General features: G+C 34.8%; 2 protein-coding genes across 5 annotated transcripts in view; one reads left to right on the top strand and one right to left on the bottom strand.

Annotated features, from left to right (window-relative positions):
* Positions 1 to 5518, top strand: part of LOC127963602 (sarcoplasmic/endoplasmic reticulum calcium ATPase 2-like) — a 31667-nt gene extending 26149 nt beyond the window's left edge. For 2 of the 3 annotated variants that reach the window (XM_052563601.1, XM_052563600.1), the window contains exons 19-21: positions 1208 to 1341; positions 1435 to 1552; positions 3403 to 5518. In XM_052563601.1, the coding sequence (XP_052419561.1) occupies positions 1208 to 1341; positions 1435 to 1552; positions 3403 to 3678 (528 nt within the window). In that variant the 3' untranslated portion in view covers positions 3679 to 5518. The remainder of the gene's footprint in view (positions 1 to 1207; positions 1342 to 1434; positions 1553 to 3402) is intronic. The other variant, XM_052563602.1, reaches the window with a different exon arrangement.
* Positions 5465 to 14145, bottom strand: anapc7 (anaphase promoting complex subunit 7). Of its 2 annotated transcripts, none has more exons than XM_052563603.1 (11): positions 13933 to 14145; positions 13354 to 13543; positions 12792 to 12911; positions 12582 to 12693; positions 12344 to 12497; positions 11172 to 11314; positions 10964 to 11081; positions 10689 to 10885; positions 7451 to 7675; positions 6548 to 6698; positions 5465 to 6468 (listed from the first exon to the last, which is right to left on the bottom strand). In XM_052563603.1, exons 1-11 carry the CDS (start codon positions 14031 to 14033, stop codon positions 6279 to 6281), a joined length of 1701 nt encoding a protein of 566 aa, XP_052419563.1. In that variant the 5' UTR covers positions 14034 to 14145; the 3' UTR covers positions 5465 to 6278. The 2 variants fall into 2 exon arrangements, with proteins under 2 accessions (XP_052419563.1, XP_052419564.1); XM_052563604.1 differs by having other exon boundaries at positions 13402 to 13543; positions 13933 to 14137.
* Positions 14146 to 14223: the final 78 nt, after the last annotated feature.

The raw sequence follows: 14223 nt of genomic DNA on the forward strand, positions 1-14223 counted from the left end.
TTTCTAATATATTTCTTTAATTGTAACAATGTAAAAGTCTTAAAAGTCAATGTAACTGGCATTTAAGACTTTTGCGCGTGTGTATTTTTTTCTTGTCGCTCTCTTGCAATCCATTAAAACCATTTCTTGTCGTTTTCTCGCAAAAGATAAAAAGAGGTGCGAGTCAAATGAGTGTGGAAAGGGTACAGTGCACACAAAGGCACCGGCCCACACTGTACCCTATATCTTTTCATATCAAAGCACAAATGAAACTACATGCTTGCAATGGCGCGGTCGGTTAAGTCATGAAGTTACCAGAAAGGCAATTAAAGCTGCCTTAAAACTGTGCATGCATTTAATATATTATATATGAGTTACATTAAGAACATGTCTCTGAAATGGTTTTCAGAATTGTCCTGGAGCATCCTAGCACTGTGTTCCTCATCTAACACACCCGATTAGACTCGGCAGTTCATTAGTAGAGACTTTAAGACTTGAAGTGGGTCAGAAAAGGCAACCTAAAAACAACCTAATAACCAGCTGTTGTGATAGTTGTTGTTAATCAAAGAAAAATAAAAAAGAGAAAATAAATTTTATAGCTTTAAGGATTCATCTATATTTAATTTAGAATTTATTGTTTGATGACTTAAACTATAGTTTCTGTATTTCTGATGAAGGGCACAGGTAAATATGGCATTCATTATAATGTCTAATAAGTCTAATAATTGTTAAAATTGATAGCTCTCAGTACTGTAATGTTGAATGGCTACAGTTAATGGTTAAATATTAGGGGGGAAAATTATTGTAATCAAAAAAAGATGCCATTTAACAAATATTCAAAATACTGTCTTTGTTGTTTCTACATTAATTTTAAAAATTATTGCAATATAAAAGTATATTTAAATTTTTTTAATGTTAGGTGGGATTAATCACAATTATTTTCAGAAAATGTGCGATTAATTAGTTAATTAAAAAATTAAATCGATTGACAGCACTAATAATTTAATGTATTTTATAATAATTTTTATTTATTGTTTTGTATATGTGTATAATTTAATGTATATGGGCATATAAGTGTGTGTGTGTGTGTGTGTGTGTATATAGTTGTTGTTAAGTGTAATGTATTCACATAATTATGCAAGTCATATTTATTTTAAATAGTATTATTTTGATGTTGTAGCAGCAGTAGTAGTAGTAACTAAGCATGTATTCTCTCTTGTCCTCTCAGAGTCATTTCCTGCAGTGTTCTCCTGATAATCCTGACTTCCAGGATCTGGAGTGCCATGTGTTCGAGTCTCCGTACCCCATGACCATGGCCCTGTCTGTGCTGGTCACCATCGAGATGTGTAACGCCCTCAACAGGTCAGCCATCGTCCACCTCACATCCAGACTCACGCATGGCACTGATTAAAAACTGAACCCAAGTAAACCTGATTTGATTTTTTCATCCTGCAGTCTGTCAGAGAACCAGTCTCTGCTGCGCATGCCTCCCTGGGAGAACGTCTGGCTGCTGGGAGCCATCTGCCTCTCCATGTCTCTGCATTTCCTCATCCTCTATGTAGACCCGCTGCCGGTACAGCACCCTAAACACTACAGATCATTAAGTGCTCAATGGAGATGAGGATCTCAAAAATACATTTTGGGGCCCAGAAAAGAATTCTAGCTGTAATGGAACATTTATTTCTCCACTACTCCTCCACACAAACTCTGCACTCTGCATCTATGAGTTCTAATACAATTCTAAATGGTTCAATTACCAGTTTTCTGGACAGAGTTGACAAACTTTCTATTGATTTGAAAACTATTGTCAAGTACACATTACGTATTTTAATGTGTGTGTGTGTGTGTGTGTGTGTATACTGTATAACAATGATACAGTTATAAGAATAAATATTAAGTAACTGACAGACATTAATTTCTGATACTACTACTATAACTACTTTCGGTATTTTTGAGTATTATATATTTTTCAATTATAGTTTTGTTTTTTGTTTTTCTAAGTGGAAAAAGTATTGTAGGCATACACTTATTTATTTATATACACACACACACACACATATATATAGATAGATAGATATAGATAGATAGATATAGATAGATAGATAGATAGATAGATAGATAGATAGATAGATAGATAGATAGATAGATAGATAGATATAGACATAGATATATAGATATATATAAAATACCTTTTAACTAAGGATTTTTTTTTTATTATTATAGTTCTTTCAAAGTAGTAATGGTATAAAAATATTACAAATAAAATGATAATACTCTTAGTAGTAGTATCATAGAAAGTAATGTTGTTTTAAAATGAGTGATTAATCATGTCTGTTACTCATTTAATATATATTTTTATAAATGAATAAAAAACGATTTCTTAATGTAAGTATTTAGGATTTTCACTTAACCCTCAAACCATATTCACTTTATAGCCCTTAATCCTGTAATTGTGGACAAATGTGGGCACAGAGGACTCAGGTGTGATCCTATTTTTTATTTATTATAAATGTTATATCACTGTCTTCGATAACGTTTTGTCTATCCATTTATGGTGCTTTTTTTAAAAAAAAATAAATTTTTGAATTTATTTTCCTCAAAAAGTACCATATTTTCTATGTAAATTATGCTCTAATGTAGATCATTATGTGTGTGTGTGTGTGTGTGTCTGTGTCTGTGTCTGTGTGAGTGTGTATGAGTGTGTGTGAGTGTGTGTGTGTGAGAGAGAGAGGGTGATGAGCCAGGTGGATGATTGGATCATACCAAAAAACATGGTCAGACATTAGCCCAGCTCTGTCATAGGCTCATTGAATGCATTGTTTGTGTGTGTGTGTGTGTGTGTATGTATGAGTGTGAGTTTTTGCCATGATGAGAATGTTGTACAGGATCAGCCCTTCATTTGTGTGTATGTTAGATATGCATTGTATTGGATCTATTAATTTATTTTTACAAAAAGAATGCTCTAAATTACAGTTTTTCCCATTCATTTCTATGGGCGCCCATTTTTGACCCAAATACAAGATTAAGGAGTTTTTTTTTTTTCACCCACTTAACATTGTAGAATTGAGTCAAAAAATGTGTGTGTGTTCAGGGGGCAAACTTAGGAAAAGTAACCAAGTCTTGTACCGCTCAGATCAAGGGAAGTATTTTTTTTAAATAAATCCAAATTATTTTGCCCACATTTGTCCAGAATACGGTTTTAGGGTTAAAAAAAAAATATATAATAATAATAATAATAATAATAATTATACATATTTATTACTTATTATTATTATTATTATTTTATTAATATTAAAATAAATCAATAAATCTATATGAATACAGTATTTTTTTAGCCAGAGAAATGAATGTAAAATCTTTTTTTGATTTTTTTTTTTTTTCTTGGTGTCACTCTTCTTTGCTTCTCCCTCTGTTGTTCTTCAGGTCATCTTCCAGATCACTGCTCTGAACGTGACCCAGTGGCTGGTGGTGCTGAAGATCTCATTGCCTGTCATCCTCCTGGACGAGCTGCTCAAATTCATCGCAAGGAACTACCTGGAGCCCGGTAAAGACCTGGACCAGGAGCCCGACAGGAGAGGCTGGTCCCTCTCTGCATGCACTGAGGGCGTCTCCTGGCCCTTCGTAGCTCTCACACTCCCTCTAGTGGTGTGGCTGTACAGCACAGACACTAACAACACCCAGCAGCTCTGGTCCTCCTGACTGATCCCAGAGCTGGCGGCAGGCTAACACAACATTAACAAAGAACAACAGTCACTCGTTCACATTTGCACATGCATTTAATTTTTTTAATGTGTGTATATATAATGTTTATCTTCATATATGGTATATTGTCGTCAGAAAATAGTATGTTCCTTGTTTTTAATCATTCCATTTAAAGTACTTTTTTTATTATTATTAAAGTTGTATATTTTCTCAGGTCCCCTTATGGCCTTTTTTAGAAGCTTAAAGTAGGAGATGCAATATTTATCAGATTGCTTTGGATTTTTTTGGCTCAAAGCTCTGAGATGTCTTTATAGCCTTTTGAATCCACTGGGCCAAAAAGAGCGAACATGCTTTTGGGTTATATTTAGATGTTTTCCACTCTAACGTCAGCTTGTCGTTTCGGTTTCTTTCCTCCCTTGAAGCAAAATGATTTCCTCTCTGCGTTAAGTAGATTGCAGCTACCTCAGTTCCGTCGGTTGCTTTCTTAGTATCTGTTTCCTGACTTAAATTTGTTCTTTTTGCTCCATAGAATGACTAGCCAAATGCACTAGTTCCCTCGTACAAAAACCTTAGTGGTTCACAGTTTTATTTTATTAATGCTTAAGTAAAAAAACATGAAACTGACAGTGTGTTTAGGATTTGCTCTGTGCAAATTCTCTGAAGATGTTTACTTTTTCATGTCATAGATGTATTTATCGGGGCAGCGTAGTGATTCTAATATTATAGATGAATTATTTTTTACTGTAATGTGTATATGTACATACTAGGTTCTGAGTAAATGAACTGAGCACAAATGATCCCTTTTTTTGTATTATTATATCTTTTGGGATTAAAACTCTGACATTAATACACATGACTGCTTTGAATCTATAAATGGCACATTTTATTCTTTTGGGGTTTTTTTTTCTCTCTTCTCTCTTTTTTTTTTTTTTTTTTTTAGTCTTATTTCAGGTGACCAACAGACATGCATGATTCAATGTGCTGTATTGAAACTAATTTTGTCCTGTGCATCAGCGAGTGAGTACCACTCACATAATACAGCATCACAACCTCGTGTTTGTTTGACTGATGTAATGCACACAATTATGTGCATTTGCTTTTACAGGAACTATATTTAACTCTCTAAAGACGCTTTTAATCATGTCCAACCACAGTTGCATGATGTCACATCTCTGTATGTATACAGTATCTTTTCTATTTCTTTATTTGTTTGATCAAACGTGTCTTTATTTTCTCTTTCTCTCTCCAGCTCGGGATGATTAAGCCGATCCGCTCTCTGTTTTCCTTGCAGAAGCTGTGAGGGTTTTGTGACTTTAGTGCATGTGTTGTTTTCAGCAGCTCCACATCTTTCTAGGCCTGCATGTCAACTGTGCTAAAACCGAAGCATTTGCGTCATTAGTTTAGAAGTAAAAAAAAAAAAAAAAAGACCTGATAGCTCAGGTCAAACCCAGTGAAATTTGAAAATACTCTTAAAATGTAACATTACAGCAGTTTTCATGGTGCATGTCCCCTTAAGTTAGAAACTTATGTATAGCACTGCAATAGTAAAAAAAAACGAACAAATGTCATTAGTGGAGAAAAAGGCAAAATTTTCTCAAGATCTTTTTTTGAGATATGTAAATGAACCAAAACTGATTGTTCTTGTTGCTTTGCACAGGGATGTGCGATATGTTTCAAAGCAGAGGCTCATTTCAGGTGTTCGGTGTGTACTGTATGTGTGACATTGACAGACAGGCGGTCTTCTAAAGCAGTTCCCATGACAACAGAGGGCAGTGCTGCTGAATCAGTGTTGTAATTATCACAATGACTTGTGGTTAATAAAATTATATTACATGGTTGCGCTGCTCTTTCTTTACAGTCAACGCTCTATTTTGTATAAGTAAAAGCGATATTGATTTTAGTAAATGTGAATACATCAACATTTTATCATGCCATGATTTTAATTCCAAAACATTTACAAATAGTCTTATGTACAACAATATAGAAACATTAAAAGACACACAGAAAAAAAAAATTACTGCATCATTTACATGCTCTGTTAAACTTAACCCATACATGTTCTTGAATAAGTTTTGTTATATTTACACCAAAAAAAAGAAAGAAACAGGCATACAACTGATCACGTTTGCACAATAATACAAAAAATATGTATGTATATATTATGTATTTATATTAGTTTTTTATTTTAAAAAATAGCACTGCAATATCTTAATGGAAATCATCGCTTTGAGTAAGTATTAAACAAATGTAAAAATATTGCAGTGAAGAACATGGCTGAAACGTGCTGTTAAAAATTCCTAACAGCAACACAATACTTTCTTTTCAATTTTGGTGTGAAATATGACTTTGACATGTTTATTACACACAAGATCAGATTTTGTGGGATTGTGGTTCATTAAAAGATCATTAGAAAGTATCATGCAAAATAAATGACATTTTAGACACCTTTATGAAAAAAAATGAGTAGCACAGTTGTCTAGTCCTGTATTTGGCCCAAAGCAGAAAATAACTTGACACCCATGATGTTTAGCTACGGTTGGAGAACACATGAAGAGTGAATGATCGTGTAATTAGTGCTGAAGCTGAAGTGTTGAGGGTCACTGCATGCCGAACCACTGCTCCTGATCGGCCCACTGCGCCGCCTCACTGTCACTGCCCTCCAGATCTCCCTCCTCCCCGCTGCCCTCCATATCGTCTCCGTCCAGCTCCACCGTGGCGTCCGTGGGACTCTCCTCCTTCTCCATCTTCTGCATGCCCTCCAGAGACTTCTGGTCATTCGGATCGAGGCTACAGAAGAGGAACAGAACAGTCAAGTCTGCTCGACTCTAATGTTGAAGATTTTACCGTACAGTGTGGATGACGATACCTTAGCGCTATACTGTACTGGTCCATGGCCTCCTGATAGTCATTAACAGCTACGAGAAAATCCCCCAGCATCCTGTGCAGCACGCAGTCGCTCTGATTGGCTAATGTGTTCCTTAGAAGAGCTATTCCTTCCTCATACTTCTGTTCTCGATCTGTAATTAAAATGATTTAAGCATAACATAGATTACACCAAAATATATGCTTTTGAAGCTTAAGTCAAGAAAATAATTTGATTTCATAACTACTTTTCATAACAGTTAATGAACAATAACAAAAATTATAAACGATATAATGAAAAATAAATAAATAAATTACTACTAATAATAAATAAATAGATTTTATAATATATATATATATCTTTTTTATTAATTTATAACAATAATGATTAATGGAAAAACAAAAATGTGCTTTTACTACCGCTAGTAGTTCATAAATAGGGAAAAATTATAATAATTATATAATTTAAAAATAAAATAATTAATAATAACAAATAATAAAGATAATACAATATAGGAATAAATAATAACTAGAAAAGTATAAAAAAAATATATAATTAATAATTGGGGAATAATATAAATAATACAAAAATATAATAATAAATTATAATAAATATTAATAAAAAAAATAAATAAATAAAATAATATATGATAACCAGTGGATAAAGAAAATATAATAGTTTAATAAAAAAATGATAATGATAATTTTATAATAATAATTATAATAAATTTCAAACAATCTATAATAAAATCATTATTAATAAATATTACTATTTATAATACATTTATTATAATAAATTACCAAATCATAATAAATTAACAACAACAATTATAATAATACAGAAAAATATTATGAAATAAATCAGTTTATGATAACATAGAAAGGCGTGTGTTAATTGTTGTCATACTGAGGAGCTCTGCTTTCTTCACGACAGCTTTGATATAGTCGGGCCTCTGAGCGAGGGCTTTGTCCAGCAGAGTCTTGGCCTTCTCCTGGGTCATGGGATCTTCCAGACACACTGTGGCCAGGATGGTGAGAGTTTGGGCGTTCGCTCCCAGGGTCTTGTAAATATTGTTGGCCATTCCCATAGCCTCCCGGACACCATTAGAGGCAAGATAGCAGTCAATCAGACCTGAAAACAAGGGACGAATCACTCTGAGAAGACAGAAAATGATTATGGGCTTTGTCTAACCTTTAGAAAACAGGACAGACTGAATACAAGAACTCAAGAGAGTAACTAAAAGCTGTTCAGCAAATAAACAGACTAAACATCTATAATCTTTTATTGCACAAAAATATCATAACTAGGGCCGGGACTCGATTAAAAAAATTAATCTAATTAATTAGAGGCTTTGTAATTAATTAATCGAAATTAATCGCATTTTAATCGCATATAAATATTAGACCTGAGAACAGTGAGAAGTATATTTTTTTTCACATGGATTTATAGTATACCATTGAATAATGACTGAATACATACAGTATTGTTCAAAATAATAGCAGTACAATGTGACTAACCAGAATAATCAAGGTTTTTCGTTTTTTTTTTTATTGCTACGTGGCAAACAAGTTACCAGTAGGTTCAGTAGATTCTCAGAAAACAAATGAGACCCAGCATTCATGATATGCACGCTCTTAAGGCTGTGCAATTGGGCAATTAGTTGAATTAGTTGAAAGGGGTGTGTTCAAAAAAATAGCAGTGTGGCATTCAATCACTGAGGTCATCAATTTTGTGAAGAAACAGGTGTGAATCAGGTGGCCCCTATTTAAGGATGAAGCCAACACTTGTTGAACATGCATTTGAAAGCTGAGGAAAATGGGTCGTTCAAGACATTGTTCAGAAGAACAGCGTACTTTGATTAAAAAGTTGATTAGAGAGGGGAAAACCTATAAAGAGGTACAAAAAATGATAGGCTGTTCAGCTAAAATGATCTCCAATGCCTTAAAATGGAGAGCAAAACCAGAGAGACGTGGAAGAAAACGGAAGACAACCATCAAAATGGATAGAAGAATAACCAGAATGGCAAAGGCTCAGCCAATGATCACCTCCAGGATGATCAAAGACAGTCTGGAGTTACCTGTAAGTACTGTGACAGTTAGAAGACGTCTGTGTGAAGCTAATCTATTTTCAAGAATCCCCCGCAAAGTCCCTCTGTTAAAAAAAAGGCATGTGCAGAAGAGGTTACAATTTGCCAAAGAACACATCAACTGGCCTAAAGAGAAATGGAGGAACATTTTGTGGACTGATGAGAGTAAAATTGTTCTTTTTGGGTCCAAGGGCCACAGGCAGTTTGTGAGACGACCCCCAAACTCTGAATTCAAGCCACAGTACACAGTGAAGACAGTGAAGCATGGAGGTGCAAGCATCATGATATGGGCATGTTTCTCCTACTATGGTGTTGGGCCTATTTATCGCATACCAGGGATCATGGATCAGTTTGCATATGTTAAAATACTTGAAGAGGTCATGTTGCCCTATGCTGAAGAGGACATGCCCTTGAAATGGTTGTTTCAACAAGACAATGACCCAAAACACACTAGTAAACGGGCAAAGTCTTGGTTCCAAACCAACAAAATTAATGTTATGGAGTGGCCAGCCCAATCTCCAGACCTTAATCCAATTGAGAACTTGTGGGGTGATATCAAAAATGCTGTTTCTGAAGCAAAACCAAGAAATGTGAATGAATTGTGGAATGTTGTTAAAGAATCATGGAGTGGAATAACAGCTGAGAGGTGCCACAAGTTGGTTGACTCCATGCCACACAGATGTCAAGCAGTTTTAAAAAACTGTGGTCATACAACTAAATATTAGTTTAGTGATTCACAGGATTGCTAAATCCCAGAAAAAAAAAATGTTTGTACAAAATAGTTTTGAGTTTGTACAGTCAAAGGTAGACACTGCTATTTTTTTGAACACACCCCTTTCAACTAATTGCCCAATTGCACAGCCTTAAGAGCGTGCATATCATGAATGCTGGGTCTTGTTTGTTTTCTGACAATCTACTGAACCTACTGGTAACTTGTTTGCCACGTAGCAATAAAAAATATACTAAAAACCTTGATTATTCTGGTTAGTCACATTGTACTGCTATTATTTTGAACAAAACTGTAAGCTTAAGCAACAAAATATTGTTTATTTTTGTTCACCCAAGTCTAGCAGACCAGTGCAATTTTTGCCATGAAGTGTAGCAATAGCATATTTAGAAACAATTTAGAAATAATACATTTCAGAAATTCAGGAAGCTTATAGGTGCTGGAACCTTCTGTAAAGTGTTTTTTAAGTAAAACACAATACTGTCAATAACATTCAGAACATTGGAAACACTGACTATTAGAAAACATCTCTCTGTTGCTTCAGAGGCCATAACATACTAAGTCCAACTCTCAATAACCTTGGCCAAAACAATAAAGAGTTCAACATAAACTGTTGCACCAACAAAATAATACATAGTTCAACATAAAGTGTAAATTCCACGCTAGCTGCTATATGTTTTGCGTTGAGGTGATACTTGAGGCTCGATGTGCTGCTGCGGTGATATGCGAACGCTAGTTGGTGCTCCAGTATAATCGGTCCCGCCGAAACTCATCCGGTGAGAAACGTTCCGCGGTGCAAAAATACGTTATTAAAAATGCAGGAATTTTGTTTCTGTAATTAATTAATCTTAGTTAACGCGTTATTTTTTTTGTAATTAATTAATCTCAATTAACGCGTTAAAGTCCCGGCCCTAATCATAACCTTTCTTAAAAACCTACAAAACATGCAAAATAGCTGGAAATGATTATTTCTATTACCATATTTTTGGACTATAAGTCGCACCTGAGTACAAGTCGCATCAGTCCAAAAATACGTCATGACAAAGAAAAAAACATATATAAGTCGCATTTATTTAGAACCAAGAACCAAGAGAAAACATTACTGTCTCCAGCCTGTTCAGTGTAGACTACAGGAGCACAGAGCAGCATTAGAGCGCCATCTGGCGGCTGTAGACGGTAATGTTTTCTATTGGTTCATTTCTCTCGGTTCATGTCAAATTAATTTTGATAAATAAGTCGCACCTGACTATAAGTTGCAGGACCAGCCAAACTATGAAAAAAAAGTGTGACGTATAGTCTGGAAAATACGGTATCATGAAAGTCTTTCTTACCTTCATAGCAGTCCAGACGACAGGGCGCCAGTCTCATGGCTTCTCTGAAGTGTATGATGGCCTCCTGCACTCGGCCCATGTTCCTCAGCGCCACCCCCTTCAGGAGCAGCGCCTGCACACTGTTACTGTTCAGCTGGATGGCTTTAGCTCCCAGATACAGGGCACGAGAGTAACGCTTACTGTAGAAACTGTGACATCTGTGGACAACACAAGAGCTTTCAGTCGCTTTTGATTCTGAAAACGTTTCCGACACATTAACAGAAGGTCAAACTCACCCAGATATGACCCAGGGCTCGGCATGCTGGTCAGATATGTTGAACAGCCGTCCTCCGAGAACCTCCACATCTTCCAGGTGACCCTCCCTGGCCATCAGATAGCCGTATACATCCATACCTGCAAAACATCATGATCATTTCATTCAAAGCAACACAAATCATAAAGCAATGTATCTAGATGGCCGAGGGATTGGTTGATGCCATGCACCTTTGATCAGGTAGGGGTCAAGCATCTGTGCCTGCTCAAACTTCAGGATGGAGTTCTTTGTGTCTCCAGCCCTGAAGTACACATCCGCCAGAGTGATTAAAAGATCAACGTTATCCCTCAAGAGTGACTTCTTCTCCAAAGAGCTGAAGAGAGATAAACAAGGACTACAGACATCAGTGATTCCTCACATTGTGCACAGGTGGACAACTAGTTTTTGTTGCCATTTTATCAATACAATACAATACAATAGTTAATGGGAATAAAGCTAAAATAAAATAATAATAATAATAATAATAATAATAATAATAATAATAATATTATATATATATATATATATATATATATATATATATATATATATATATATATATATATATAAAAAAAATTACTTAAAAAATTAAAACTGATATGAAAATGAAATGTTGCCTTGGCAAGTAACTGAAATATAAGAAGTTTAAATTTGAGTACTAAAATGACTAAAACTGAAAAATAAATAAATTAATAAATAATAGAAAATAAAAAAAATGAGAAATGCATAAAATTACTATAAACTACTATTTCCAAGAAAACAAATAAAATGATTTTTTTTTAAATATTTTAATATTAAATAATGTAAATAATACAAGAACACTGAATCTAATCTATTCTAATTAATCGAAATTTCTAATCATTGGTACTATTAAATAATTATGGAAACAAAGCTGATATAAAAAAAAATATATAAAATAAAACAAACAAATAAATAAATATATATTAGATGAAAACATAACATGTAAAAATTAAGAATATAGCAATGGTAACTAACTGAAAATACACTTAGGTACTGAAAAGACTGAAAATGAAATGAAAAAAGCTAGACAGAGACAGAAATAGAAATATTAAAATTAATAATAATAAAATGACAGAAGTAATACAATTTACAAAAACCTAAAATTTGAAAGAAAAACATATATAAATAAAAGCTAATTAAAAATACTAATAAATATTACAAGTGCACATAAATAATCCAGTAACACTGGATCTAATCTTTAATAATGACAGTGGTGGCTAATAATGACATTATAGAAAACAGTTTATTACAAAATAAAAACAAATATATAAAACCTGTATTAATATAAAGATGTCCATAAAAATGGTTAAAAACATTTTTCTTGATAGTGTCCTATCCTCACCAGATAGTGTTGATGGCTCTCTGATTGTCTCCTCCATGTATGAAAGCATGTGCTTTAATCCAGACAGACAGCCAATCAAGATTGGGGATGCTCTGAATCACGTCCATCGTCATGGAAGCGACCTCTGCCCCCTTCACCGACAGAGACAGAAGCCCTGCAGTGGACCAGACAGGACTGAGCTTTAATGTTGGGTTCACAAGATGCAGCATCACAGGAACACGGCTGTATTCTTACTGACCAATAATAGCATCCAGAGCCAGAGGACACTGTCTCAACACTTCCTTATAGCTGGTTACAGCTGACCGCTCCTGACCAGACTTCCTGTAAAGATTCGCCAGCATCATGTTGATCTGGAATTCAAGACGATTCAACAAAGTGCTCTTTTACATCCGTTTTAGATGTTGAGAATTCACACACTTGTGAAACAAAAGACAGCGTGTGAACACACCTTGGGCGTTCTCTGGCGTGACGGGATCCCCTCCAGCACTGATATGGCATCTTTATCCAGCTTCAGAATAGTGTAACACTCCGCGATTTTATATTTCACTTCAATCTCTGACGGCAAGTTCTGCAGGGGATGAACAAAAGAGTGGTTAACTACAATAAAAATTAATTCAAACCGGAACATGAGAAATATGGGAGACTGTTATGATGTCTAGTGTTTGCATAGACAAGTATCACTATTACTCATGATCTTTATATTTTCAGACAAAAATGAAAATATAATAATAAAATAGAAACTATATTATACTATATACACTACATAGGTTTTATAAGTTTGGGGTCAAATTTAAATCAAATTTAAAAAATAAATAGAAATAGAAATATTATGACCAAAATTCGGTATTGTAATATAGTATACATTTTAATGACTGGTGGCTCATACAAAGTCATCACAATTAAAAATATATATATTAAGCATGCCTTACCTAAGAAAACAAACTGGAGTAACTAAACCAAGGCAAAAACTATTCAAGCAGTGTTAATGTAGCTAAATTACTGTGGCTCACCTGAACCTGAAGCGCAGATGTTGTGCTGCCTGTGCTGGATGGACGCACTTTAGATGTTTTGCTGATCACTTTCTTCTGCTGTAAAGCCATGTTGTACTTACAGGCTGCGTTCCTGTACTCTTTATCATGGAAAATAGCATCAGCGTGATACACCAGCAGCTGGTACTTCTGAGACGGTGAGAAAAGCTCCCTGAAAGAAAAGAACAGTGGTCAGTGTTGACAACTGCTTCTGACTGAAAGTAGTTAAAACTGATAGCTAAATGTCACTAGATTACATCATAATGGCAAATTCACCGATCTATTTAAAAATAAATGTAGATCAGTGGGCAAGATGAGAACTTAGATGAGGTTTGTCCAAGAAGTTGTTATATTTTTCCCTAAACTTTGGAAAAAAAGTCTCAAAAGAGGCTGGGAAGTCGCTAAATTGGCAACACTGGTTCCTTTATGCGAGCTAACAGAACAAAACATTTCTGCATGATTTGTTGTGTGCCTATAATATGTTAATATCATCACTGAACTGACACGCTTGAGCTTCCAGGTCTTGTTTAGCTTCTATGGTGAAGCACTTGAGACACTCACGGGTTGTTGGTGCTCATGGTCAGGAGTAAACTACTGATGATCCGGACATTAGAGTGCAGTCCGGCCGCGGCCATATCCCGCACATGATCGATCACATTCATCTTCAATCCACTAGCTTTCGACTTCAAAGCACACTTCAAGTAAATAAACGCGCTGCGACACAGTGGAAGATGCAGCAGTGCTACAGTGAACAGTTTTTTAAACGGCAGGAAATGGTGCGAATTCAAAATAAAAGTCGGTTTGACCAATCGTCAAACGAAAAGTCTCAGCCCTTGACAAGTGATGTTATTA

This window comes from Carassius gibelio, chromosome B8, assembly GCF_023724105.1.
Source record: "Carassius gibelio isolate Cgi1373 ecotype wild population from Czech Republic chromosome B8, carGib1.2-hapl.c, whole genome shotgun sequence".
NCBI classification, from domain to species: domain Eukaryota; kingdom Metazoa; phylum Chordata; class Actinopteri; order Cypriniformes; family Cyprinidae; genus Carassius; species Carassius gibelio.

Excerpts from the sequence above, each read along its gene's own strand:
- anapc7 (XM_052563603.1), bottom strand. The coding sequence starts at position 14,033 with ATGAATGTGATCGATCATGTGCGGGATATGGCCGCGGCCGGACTGCAC. Across the intron at positions 11,315-12,343 it reads AGAGCCATCAACACTATCTG|CTCTTTGGAGAAGAAGTCAC; the intron begins GTGAGGATAGGA and ends ATCTCTCTTCAG. Across the intron at positions 6,469-6,547 it reads CAGTACAGTATAGCGCTAAG|CCTCGATCCGAATGACCAGA; the intron begins GTATCGTCATCC and ends CCTCTTCTGTAG.